We start from the raw sequence: 11,963 nt of genomic DNA, 5'->3' as shown, positions 1-11,963 counted from the left end.
GCTTCCCCTGGCGCTGAGGGACCCGGCTCCAGCAGCAGCCTCTGGCTGGAGAGAAGGTGATGGTGGGGAACAGGGCGCAGAGAAGCTGGAAAAATCAAGCAGAAAGCAGCCCAGAGGCTGTCCCGCTCCCCGTGCCAGGACCCAGCAGAGACAGGGACACCCATGGGTGCCTGGTCCTGGCCCGTAGGAGAGGGAAGGGGAGGACCCCCGGGGGTGTTTTCCAGACGGGGCCCTGGGCAGGGGGCTGCTCCTGCCCTCCCCTTGTCACAGTCAGCAATGCCTCAAGAAACAGACACTAGGGCTCCTTGTGTTTTTCATTAAAAAACCCTTTATATTCATTTCATGTCGGTTGAAATCACAAGAAATTAGGTAGGAGGGAAAAACAAAACAAACAACCCCCCCCCCCAAAAAAAAAATAACAAAAAAACCCCCAAACAAAACAAACAAAAAAAAAAAAAAGAGGGGACAAATACAGACAACCAGCACAGCCTCCCCCGCGGTCGATGCTCTCGCGGGGCCAGGGGCACAGGACAAGACCTAGGACATCAGCTACTGTGTGACTTAGTGAAGTAACTCAAGCAGGGGAGGAGGCAGAGGCTGGTCTCCCTTCACAGCCCCTCCACTGCCGCCTCCTCCTCCTCCAGGCGGGAGCCACTTCCTCAGCTCTCCTCCGCATCATCCACAGCCTCTGACTCCCCGCGAGCCCTCTCCCGCTCCGGCACGGCTCGCTCGGCCTTGGGATAGTCCTGCATGCTGCTGGGGGAGAGCACAGGCATCTCAGCCAGCGTCTCCCCCGCCCCTCTCCTGCACCCCAGGCTCCTTTCCAAGCCGATAAAAGCCCAACACAACCCATGAATCCCCCCCGCAGATCATCCATGCGAGAGCCCAGCCTGGACGTGCACTGAATCCCAGGGAGCTGCCGAGCCCCCCGCTCTGTCCCTCGCACACTCACTTGTTGTGGGTCTCCTCGGTGGATCCGTCCGGCTCTCTGGCTCCTGGCCCTTGGCTTTTGTCCTTCTCCTCTGTGCCCTCCGCTTTTTGGGACAGGGATTCGCCATTCACAGGACCCGACAAGTCTAAAGGGAAGAGAGAGGCTCAGACACCTGAGTCCCCACGTTCACTCCGACCCATGAGGGGCTGGGCAAGCTGAGAACCCACAGCCACAGGCTGACCCAAGGAGGTAAGGGACACCCAGTCAAGACCGAGGGGACTCCAGGTCTGGCCTGACCCCGACAGCTATGAGAAGGGCCCCAAGACCCCATCCCCCCATCCCTGAGGCAGGCCCATGGCAGATTTTCCTTATCGGCTCCTCTGGGAAGGCTCTTGCAGCATTACCAGGACGTCCCCAGGCAGGGACTCGGCCAGGATGGTGGAAGATCCCCGTCACCAGCTGCCTGCGCAAGACCCTGAGCCAGCGTCCAAGGGCGTCTCTGCATTCCTCTGTCTCCCTGGTGCCTTGGACCAGTGCTCAAGCTGGCAGCGAGGAGCCATCCTGGGCCAAAAATCAGCCCAAAGGCACCCAAAGCCAGGGCGTGGGTGCTGAGGTTTGCCCTCTGCTCTCACTGCCGCGGGCGTTCCATAGTCAGTCTTTTGCCACTCCTGCACTCCAACAAACGAGGAACTGGAGGTGCCACGCATGGCTGCCAACCCCCTCCACCACCGAGGCCAAAGGCCACCCCTGTTCGTGTCCCTGGTCCCCAGCGGCACGTGCTGTGCCCCAAGAAGGGCCCTGGGATCACTACATGCCCGGACAGCAGGGAATTGCCCTGAGACGTGCACGGAGCATTACCAGCATTCGTCTCCTCTTCCCCCTTCTCATTCCGTGTCTCCCCTCCCGACAGCTTCTCCTGGCCCTTCTCCGCCTCCCCCTTGTCCTTCTCAGGCCCAGCTTTGTTAGCTTTCTGGATCGCCTCCATCTTTGGTCCCAGGACACGCGACTTCAACCGGGTGTAGACTTCAGCAGCTTTCTCCATCACGTCCTTGTTTGCTTTATAGCGACGGATCTACACCAGAAAGAGGGAGAAGGGACGCCATTAGAACTAGGGTGGCCCAAGCAGGCTCCTGGCTCCTCCCAGGCAGGGACTCAGGCCTCTGCCCTACCTTCTTCAGCGTAGCCACCACGTCGGTGTGCTTCTGGAGGATGTGAGAGGTGACCTGGAGCGTGCCCAGCTCCTCTAGCGCATTCAAACACCGCTTGATGTCCTGCAAGGATGGCACCAAGATCAGAAGGTGCCTGGAAGTCTCCCTGTGGGCACCTGGGGAGCACTGCATGGAGCGTGGTCCCCTAATGCCACCCAGCACCCAGAAAGGGAGGAGGAGGCTCAGCCAGGCTGAGCATCCCCAGGTGTCGCAGCTGGGCAAGGCTCATGCCGTGGCCAAGGATGTGATGAGCAGGGACCTCCCAGGCCACGCCAGCCTCTCAGGCACTCACCGGGTTATCAACCTTCAGGGCAAACTTGATCTCGCTGTGAAGTTTCTGAAGTTTCTCTTCGACTGTGGGCTCTGGAGAGGCAAGAAAGACAGGTCGAGGCACCAGGCCAGTGCCCAGGACCTCTCCCCCAGCAAGGGTTTGTTTCCTCCTGCATCTCCAAGGTCAAACACAGCCCCAGGGGCCTCTCTGAAGAGGATGGGTTGGGATGTGCCAAGATTTGGGAGGGGATGTGTATAGGGAAGCTCACTGTCTCTGCACACCCTGTAAATACTTCCCAACGCAATGCTGGGACCACAGCAGTGCTGAGAAAGGCCCTCTGGGAAAGATCCCTCCCTTTCCTTGGGATGGGGGAACCCACCCTGGGTCTCTCCTCTCCCTCTCCCCACCTCTGTGACAGCAAGCAATGGCGCTCTCACCCTTTTTCTTCTCCATCCTCCTTTCAGGGATCAGGTCAGATTTCTTTCGGCCTCGTTCCACTTTCAAAGGCCTGTAGGAGGAAAAGGAAAGAGGTAAGATGGTTCAGGTGAAACCCCCTGCTTGCCTCTGGGCTAACAAGAAGGGTGATGGTGCACACATCAGTGCATCCCCCCGGCCTGCCCGACAGCGCGAGCCGGGCAGTAGAGCCTTGCCATGCTCCACCCACGCTTTCACACATATCTCGCAGCTCGCAGGCAGACAGGAGCCCTGAGACAGCAGCTCCCCCATGCCCCAGCTTCCCGGGATTGCAGAAAGGCAAAGCCCCAAAGCAGTACCCCAAGGATCCTCCCCTGTGAGATGGAAGACACGAGGGAAGCTCAACCTGGTGCCCCCTCAACACCCCTTCCAGCCCCTTCAGCTCTAAGGGAGGTAAGAGCCCGGCCCCTCCACGGGTGCTGCTGGCCCAGGGGCAGCTCCACGGGAGCCCAATTCCCACCCTGGGAAGGGCTGGGCAGCAGCAGAGGAACAGCCCTGTCCTTAGAGGAAGAAAGCACTGATGCAGGGAGGGGAGATGCTGACTTGTTCCGTGGTGGTTTCTCCTCTGCGCGGCCCCTCTTCTCCTTCTGATTTGGTTTCCTTGACAACTCGGAGGGCTGCTTCTTCGCTGGCTTCTTTACCTTGGAGGAGAGAACAATGCAGGCGAGACCGGCAGAGCCCTCCCCGCTGCAGGAGGGAGACAGTGCCATGGCCCCAGCTGGGCACGATTCGGCGCCCATCACACCGCTGTGACGAGATGGTTTGGGTGCAGGGGCATGCCCTGCATGGGATAAAAAAGGATTCTGGTTGCAGCACAAGGATATGCTGCTCCAAAAGTAAATATTCTGGTACAAGTGGCCCACCCAGCCTGCAGTACCTGACTAGCAGACCCATCCATCCTTCCAGACCTCAAGATCTTTGTGCTGCTTTCCCGGCCCCCCTCCACAGGCTAAAGGGGGATCATGCCTCTGACCACGGCAGCGTGGTTTCTAAGAGCCCTCTGCACCCCCAGCCGTCGCAGAGAGTGGCAGAGCAAATCTGATGACTGTGGTGGGAGGGAGAGCACCATGAAGGTGTAAGACCCACAGCTGGATGGGGCGTTCTAGACCAGGAAAAGAGCTGGCATGGATGTGCCTACGGACACAACCCTTCTCAGTGCTGCGTGGACCACCTCAGGGTAACACAAGACCAAGACAGCAGGTCTCTGTCATTCCTGGAGGTCCCTGCTGTTCTCACAGGGAGATGACAGGCTGTCTGTTTGTCCCCAGCTCCCCATGGCTCTGTACTCACCTCTTTCTCCAGCTCCAGCTCAGAGTCTGAGGAGGACGGGGCCTTGGCCCGGCCTTTCCGTCCCTTTTTGGCCACTTCATCCTCTGCACTGCTGTCTGAGTCTGAGTGCACCTCCTCACTCTTCTCCGCTTTCTCCTTCCTCTTCTCCTTCTCCTCCTTCTCCTGCTCCCGGAGCCGGCGGATCTCTTCCTCTTGCTCCCTCTTCCTCTTCTCCTCCAGCTCCCGCCGTCGTTCTTCATCTCGCCTCTTCCACTCGCTGATGCGGTCCACGTCACTATCGCTATCACTGCAAAGGACAGAGCATGCTCAGACCCTCTGGGAGGTGGGTGACCCTCCATCCCAGCCCCGAGGGTGACAGTGTCCCAGCTGATCTCACCTGTCACTGCTGGAGCTGGTCGGGACACGCTCGGGCTTCGGTTTCCTGCCACGGGGCTTGGGAGGGGGTTTCTCAGCTGCAAGACAACAGGGAGATGTTCAGCAGGAGCCCTGGTTGTTCCTCTCTTAAGACAGTCCCAAACTGGGGGGGCAGAGGGCTATTCAGATGTGGGCTGGAAGGTGTCCACGAGAGAAGGGGACCCCAGAGTCTCAGGAGCCCCCAACCTCACATGCTCTCCATTCCCACAAGGAAGCCAGCAGTGGCCCAGCAGTGGTGGAAGAAGCTTCCTTGTCATTACCTGGCTTCCTGCCCCGCGGAGCCTTCTTCACAGACACATCTGAGTCTGAATCGGAGTTAGAGTCTGACTTGGTCATGTCCACAGTTGCATTTCCCATTTCCGAATCCGAGTCCACTTTGGAGTCTGAGTCAGAACCGGACTCCACTTTCTGCAGGCACAGAGTAGGGTTGGCCCGGGTTGGGGGTGGCAGCGGCTCAGCCCCAAAACACAGCAGCACGGGACACAACTGGATCGCTGAGGCATCAGTGAGGTCCCTCCTAGCACTGAACCTACATCCAGCCCATGGCAGAGCCCTGCCACCCCCTGCTCTCCCCTCCAGCAGTGCAGACCCCAGACTCCAGCTTTCCTCCCGCTGCACCACAGACCAGGGGTCTTTTACCTTCTTCTTCCTCCCTGCTGCTGGCATCCTCCGGGGTGCCCTGGCCACTGGCTTCTTCTCAGGAGTGAAGTCCTGGAGGAAAACACAGATATGAAGAAATGGAGAACAGTCTCACAACAGTTTCAGAAGCCAGTCAGGTTCCCTCAAGCCATTGCCCCTGCAGACAGTGATGCTCTTCCTCCAGCCCTTTCCCCACCGCCCTGCCAGCCTCCATACAAGCATATCCCAAAACCCTCTCACCTGGTCGCTGTTTTTTTCCGACTCAGAAGATGTTTCCGAGTTCTCCTCTTCTGTCAGGGAGGGGCTGCCCTGATCCAGGTCACTGGAGGATTTCCGAGGACGTTTTGCCACCGGCATCTGATATGTGAGAAGTGAAAATGCGAGAGAAGCCCTCTCCACCCACAGCAGAAAGCCAACACTTGTTGGGAAAGGGCTTTGCCCAGCTCTTCCTGATTGGCCCTGCAAGAGCAGCCCCGTGCACTCAGAAGAGTTCTGAAGCTCCTGGCTGCAAACATCTCCAGGACTTGTCCATCCCACCATCCCACAACACGAGACAGCTGTGGGACCCCCAAACACACTCTGAACCCCATTTCCTAATGGAGAATCCAGAGGGAGTTGGTTTCTTCACCACCTCCAGCCACAGTGGGTTTGACATGCTGTATGGTAGACCCAACAACCGTACTGGCATCCTCCTGACCAGGACACCCTCCCGGCCCCGCTGCGTGGAACCGCCTCAGCCCACACTCACTTTCATAGCCAGCGATTTTCGCTTGAGCCCGCTGTGGTCGCTGCCTCGATCTGAGTCCTCATCACTTTCCATTTTCTCCGTGGCAACTGCAGCCATGGCAGCATCTTCCTCATCATCACCTGCATCGCTTCCTCCCATCGGGTCGTTCTCAGGAACGTCGCTGTCGGAGGAGCTCGCAGGCTAAAGACAGCAGAAACAAGAGTTGTGTTATCACCCCAAGGGGCCTGTGGTGCATTGGGGCAGGGGGCAGGGAGAAAAGTGGCACAAAAGGGTCAGAAGCAATGGACAGCAGTGCTGAGCAGAGAGTGTGCATGCAGAGGAGCGTGGGGCAGCCTCCCCTCCCAGCATAGAACTCTTCAGCACAGCTCTGGGGCAGGGGGACAACGTGACCAGCCCTCCAATGAGGACGCTCAGTCGACCCCCTTCTAGTTCCCCTGCATGCCCTTCCCGAGGTCCCTCACGCACCACCCTGAGACCACCAGCAACACCTTCCCTCTGGATCCCCCAGCTCAGCTTCCACCTGCCACTGCCACCTCCCCTCTCCTCCTCATCCTCGCACTCTGCCAAAGACCCCCGGAGAAGCCTAGCCCCTCCTGGGTGTGCGGACCCCAGCCCTCCTCTGCCCGAAAGGCGCCAGACAAGTGGAGCTGGGTGGCTCGGTCCAGCCTCTCCTACAGCATCAGGGAGCAGCCGTTCTCCTCCAGTGGGCTGGCAGCCAGTCCTCGACTCGGGTCAGGCCTCCTCCTTCTCAGACAGCTTCACCCCACAGCACATCGTGTGCCTTCCCCGTGGGAAAGGTCCACACGAGGAGTCCAGTGTGGTGGCCACCGCTCTTCCCAGTTGGGATGTCCTGTGTCCCGTTCCCTCACTCTCATGTAGGGAAGATCTCCTGGTTTCTCACCAGCCCATCATGAGGTTCCTCAGGTAAGAACGTTGCGCCCAAGGGGTTTCCTAGAGCTGGGATTCTTCCAGTGCTGGAGCCTTCCTGCTGGAAAGCCTCTCCTCATCCTTGACTGTTCCTGGCAGCTCGCTCCATTTAGGTCTCAAGACCAAAAAAAGACCTCTACTTCAATCTCTTCTTCTGCTCCTCCAGGTATTTTGGCCACATGTGCAATTGGCATTGGTGAACCCTCAACTTTGCTTGGGCCATTGGCCTCATCTCGGTCCCTCAATCCCAGTAGGCCCCTCACCAACAGGTTTCTTACCCCTGCTGTGAGTTCACAGTGGAGTCCCTGGACAAAGCAGGTGCTGCCTCCCTCACCATCACCAACCTCCTGCCCAACAAGCTGAAATCGTTCTCCAGGTTTTCAAGCATCTCCATAGTCTCACCTTATTCTACATCTGCAGTTTTGTGTCTGACCATCTCCCACAGCTACTCAAACCACATCCTCTCTCCTGCACTGGCGGTGGCACAGCCAGGGGGGTCACTCCCTGAGCCTGCCTACCTCCAGACAACCTTGTCCTTGTAGCTCACCTTAAAAACCTTCCTCTGCCTCTTCAGACCAACTGCCTATGAAGCTGCTTTGGATGCCTTCTTTGAAGATCGCTATACAATAAATTGTATCACACAATTACGGTTACGAAATGCCCACGCAAGCAATTGATAGCAAAGAGCCATCTCCCAACCTGCTCTGGAGACCGCTGAAGGAGCAGCCCAGTGCCTTTTGGCTCGGGACCTCAGAAATGCGTGAAAAGGGGACTGCCCAACACTCCACACGCAGGCCTGGGAGACAGGGATGAGCAAACTTCAAGTTCACACTCTGACAACAAAATCCTCCGTGGTTTTGGGCAAGCGGCACAAAGCACATCCCCGGTTCCACCTCAAAGATGGGGTAAAGGCGCCTTCCTCCAGAGGAGGAAGAGGAGTGCTGAGTCCCTCAGGAAGGGAGAGGGCAGGGAAGGGAAGCTACTTCAACCTTGAGAAAGCCAATGTGCGAGCTGGAAGCGCGTAGGCACCGTAGCAATGAGAAGCAGAAAAAGGAGGAGAGCGGCTCGGAGGAAAGGAGAGATGGCGACGCCGGCAGCCCACGTCCTCGCTGCCCCCCTGCCGCGCGAGGCCCGCACTCACCGCAGGGGCACTGTAACTGGCGTGAGGGTTGTTCTGGATTTCCCACAATCCCTCGTTGAAGCCTTTTCTCTTGTTTGGTTTCCCATATTTGTCTTTATATTTTTCATAAGGGAAGAGATCTTTAGGGCCCAAGAAGGCACTGGAGAGAAACAAAGCAGAGGTGAGCCCGGAACAGAGGCAGCGGGGCAAAGCCCAGAGAGGGGAGCGAGGCAGCGCTTACGTCTCGTGGGTGCCGAAGAAGAAGATGGGGTACTTGTTCGGTGGGGGTTTCACAGCGCCGTCCGCGATGTCATCAATCTGAAAGGAAACCCAAAGCAGGAGGTGGTCAGAGAGAGCGGCTTGAGCATGTCCTCTGCGAGGCACGTCAGCCCCGGCTAGCAGCGTTGGCCTCCGGCACCCGCACCCGCTTGCAGGCAAGCGCGGCAAGAAAGCACCCGGGACGGGGACCTTGCTATGCACAAGGGTCCCACTGCGGTGTCAGAGCCCGGCGGGATCTCTAGAAGAGTAACAGAAGGGATCCGGCATGGATGCTCTACAGCTAGAGCTCGGCACGAGGTCATCTCTCCACCGCCAGGCTCAACGCCCAGGGGAACGCGGGCCTTGTGCTACTCCCCAGAGATCCATCGCACCAGCCGCCTCGGGGGGGATGCCCGAGGGAAGCCCCCTCCAGCACGGGGTTGGGGTTCCGATGGGGCGACCTGAGGGTCCTTCCTGGCTGGAAACCGGCTGCAGGAAAAGCCCCGCTGCCAGCGGGATGCATGGGGCACCCCGTCTTCTTCCCGCGCGCTGGCTCCAGCGCCCGTCTGTCTGCTCCAGGTGGTCAAGGGCTGCGGGCAGAGCTGCAGGTGGGGGCCTTGGGGTGCGCAGGGGCTGCCCTGCGTGCTGGGGAGGTCTTCGGGGCAAGGGGGGAGCCATCCCCAAAAGAGCAAGCGAGCTAAAAGCAGGAAGGGCTGCAGATGCCAGCAGCGCGAGGGCTCTCCTGGAAGGACCGAGTCCTCTCGGCGCCAGGTCAGCCATGACAGCGCAGGGATGGCATCCTAGATCTCACGGCGTGGTGTGGCCAAGCATCGTCGTCTCCGGCACCCTGAGCCTCCCTGGTACCTGCCGGCCCCAGTCCTGCACAGTTTCCACCTGCCAGTCTTTTGCCATCGGACACTTCTGTGGACGAACCTGCCTCACCCTCAGCTGCTGCTGGGGACCACCGCAGAACCCCCCGTCCAAGCCCCCGAGCCACCTCACGGTCCCCTCATGAGCATGGCCGACACCGGCTCCCACTCCGCTGGGTCTCCTCCAGGCACCGTCACGGCACAACACTGTCACCCGGCCAGCAGGACCTGTCGCCCTCCACCACATGCGCTCCATTGCCCCATCCGCACCTCCCAACCTCTGATCCTGCACCTCGCGAGCGCTCGGCCGCAGACCCCGCACATGTCACATCCAGGCACTGTCCCCAGCGTGTGTCCCCCCGTCCTGTCCCCAACAAGGGACACCACCCTGGACTCCGGCTCTGTCCTCACCCCAGCAGGGGACAGAGGGTGGGTGACATCCAGGCTGGGAAGGGGAATGTGGGGGGTCTCTGCAGAGGCAGGGTCATGCTGGGCGGTGGGAGGATGAGGATGAAGACGGAGAGTGAAGGGCAGGACTCCTCCAGGGTGCTGGGGCTGTGGGGGGACACCTCCATGGGGTTGGGGTGCCTGGAGCACCAGGGCCCCTGGGGTGCAGCAGAGGATGGGGGTGGCAGGGGTCACCCCAGCAGGAGAGAGGGTCCCTGGGCCTGGGGATGCAGCAGGGCTAAGGCCTCGTTCAGTCACCCCAAGGGGGTCCCGGATGCAGGTCGGAAGGGAGGGCTCAGGGTGCCATCGGGGCAGGAGGGGGAAACACCCTCCTGGTAAGGGGACCCCAGGTCTCCCCATCCCTTGCCAAGTACAGGCACCACTGTGGGACCCCCCCGCCTCCCTCAGTGCAGGTGCCAGTGTGGGACCCACACCCTGGTGCCAGATCCCCTCCCAGTATAGGTGCCAGCATAGGACCCCAATTCCAGTCCCAGGCACCCATCCCGGTCTGGGTTTCTCCATGCTGGTACAGGTGCCAACATGGCACCTCCCTCCCAGGATCGAACCCCAGTGCCAGTATGGGTGCTGGTGGGATCCCCATCCCAGTGCAGGATCCCATCCTGGTACTGGGCTCCCATCCCAGCACAGGTGCCACCACGGTATCTCCCATTCCAGTACAGGACACTCCATTCCCGTACCAGGTGCCCATCCCAGTATGTGTGCTGGAATGGGACCTCCCATCCCATTATGGTGCCAGATCCTCATCCCAGTACAGGTGCGGGTACGAGACTTCCCATCCTAATATGGGACATCCCAACCCGTTACGGGTGCTGGGACAGGACTCCCCATCCCAGTATGGGTCCTGGGACTGGTCCCTCGTGCTGGTACCAGGTTCACATCCCGGGATAGATACCAGTATAGGTTCTCCCACCCCAGTACAGGATGCTCCCTGCCGGTACTGGGTCCCCATCCTGGTATGGGTGCCGTTACGGGATCTCCATCTCAGTATGGGTGCTGGTACAACACCCTCATGCTGCTACCGGGCCCATAGTCCCGGGACAGGTGCTGGTACCAGGTCCCCCGTCCCGGTACGGGACACCCCATGCCGGTAACGGGTTCCCATCCCGCTACGGGAACCGTTATACATCTCCATCCCGCTACGGGCCCCCCACCGCGGGACAGGAGCCGGTACGGCTCCCCCTCCCGGTACCGGCCCTCCATCCCAGTGCAGAATCTCCATCCCAGTACGGGATCCCCGTCCCGCGCCGGTTCCCCGCCCCCCCGCCCCGGTGGGTCCCCCCGCCGGCGCGATCCCGCCGTCTCACCCGGGCTGGCCAGTGCGGGTAGCCCTTCATCTTGGCGAAGACGAGGTCTCCGGGCTTGAAGCTGTGCGGCATGGCGGCCGCGGGGCGGGGCGGCGGCGGCGGAGGCCCAGGCCGCGGGCAGCACCGGGCACCGGGGCGGGGACGGCCCGGCCCGCAGGATGTCCCGCCCCCGCCCGCGGCGGCGGCTCCTGTTGGCTCGGCGTCGCGTCCCTCCGACTTCTCATCCAATAGGAGCGAGGCGAAGGCACGGCGGGATAGCGGGATTGGGCCGCACCGCCAGAGGCGCCGAGGAGGGGGCGTGGCCAAGGGGGGCGGGGGAGAGGGTGGGGTCGGGGCTGGGGAGGGGGACAGGGCTGTGGGGTAAGGGACGGGGCTACAGGGTAAAGGACAGGGGAATAGGGTGGGGGTGAGGGCCATAGGGTAAGGGACAGGGGAATAGGGTGGGGGTCAGGGCTATAAGGTAAGGGACAGGGCTATAGGGTAGGGGTGAGGGCCATAGGGTAAGGGACAGGGGAATAGGGTGGGGGTCAGGGCTATAAGGTAAGGGACAGGGCTATAGGGTGGGGGTCAGGGCCATAGGGTAAGGGACAGGGGAATAGGGTGGGGGTCAGGGCTATAGGGTAAAGGACAGGGGAATAGGGTGGGGGTCAGGGCCATAGGGTAAGGGACAGGGCTGTAGGGTAGGGGTCAGGGCTATAGGGTAAGGGACAGGGGAATAGGGTGGGGGTCAGGGCTATAGGGTAAGGGACAGGGCTGTAGGGTGGGGGTCAGGGCCATAGGGTAAGGGACAGGGCTATAGGGTAGGGGTCAGGGCTATAGGGTAAGGGACAGGGCTGTAGGGTGGGGATGAGGGCCATAGGGTAAGGGACAGGGCTATAGGGTGGGGGTCAGGGCTATAAGGTAAGGGACAGGGGAATAGGGTGGGGGTGAGGGCCATAGGGTAAGGGACAGGGGAATAGGGTGGGGGTCAGGGCCATAGGGTAAGGGACAGGGGAATAGGGTGGGGGTCAGGGCCATAGGGTAAGGGACAGGGGAATAGGGT

General features: G+C 60.4%; 1 protein-coding gene across 2 annotated transcripts; it reads right to left on the bottom strand.

The window, feature by feature from the left end:
* Positions 1-305: 305 nt before the first annotated feature.
* Positions 306-11,061, bottom strand: HDGFL2 (HDGF like 2). 2 transcript variants are annotated; one of them, XM_054182241.1, is made up of 16 exons: positions 10,922-11,061; positions 8,264-8,340; positions 8,044-8,182; positions 5,976-6,155; positions 5,468-5,584; positions 5,228-5,299; positions 4,849-4,996; positions 4,551-4,626; positions 4,175-4,460; positions 3,428-3,525; positions 2,848-2,918; positions 2,432-2,502; positions 2,101-2,202; positions 1,790-2,003; positions 953-1,076; positions 306-756 (listed from the first exon to the last, which is right to left on the bottom strand). In XM_054182241.1, the coding sequence occupies exons 1-16, from the start codon at positions 10,991-10,993 to the stop codon at positions 660-662; spliced, it is 1,944 nt and encodes a 647-aa protein (XP_054038216.1). In that variant the 5' UTR covers positions 10,994-11,061; the 3' UTR covers positions 306-659. The 2 variants fall into 2 exon arrangements, with proteins under 2 accessions (XP_054038216.1, XP_054038217.1); XM_054182242.1 differs by having other exon boundaries at positions 306-753.
* Positions 11,062-11,963: the final 902 nt, after the last annotated feature.

Source organism: Rissa tridactyla, chromosome 22 (genome assembly GCF_028500815.1).
Source record: "Rissa tridactyla isolate bRisTri1 chromosome 22, bRisTri1.patW.cur.20221130, whole genome shotgun sequence".
Classification (NCBI taxonomy): Eukaryota; Metazoa; Chordata; class Aves; order Charadriiformes; family Laridae; genus Rissa; species Rissa tridactyla.
Note: the sequence above shows the minus strand (reverse complement) of the source record. Positions and strands in the feature narration are given on the sequence as shown.

Bases quoted from the DNA above. Each gene is read 5' to 3' on its own strand.
- HDGFL2 (XM_054182241.1), bottom strand. From the start codon at position 10,993: ATGCCGCACAGCTTCAAGCCCGGAGACCTCGTCTTCGCCAAGATGAAG. The intron at 3,526-4,174 runs GTGAGTACAGAG...CTCTCCTCCAAG, and splicing joins AGCTGGAGCTGGAGAAAGAG to GTAAAGAAGCCAGCGAAGAA. The intron at 2,203-2,431 runs GTGAGTGCCTGA...CCATCCTTGCAG, and splicing joins CCCTGAAGGTTGATAACCCG to GACATCAAGCGGTGTTTGAA.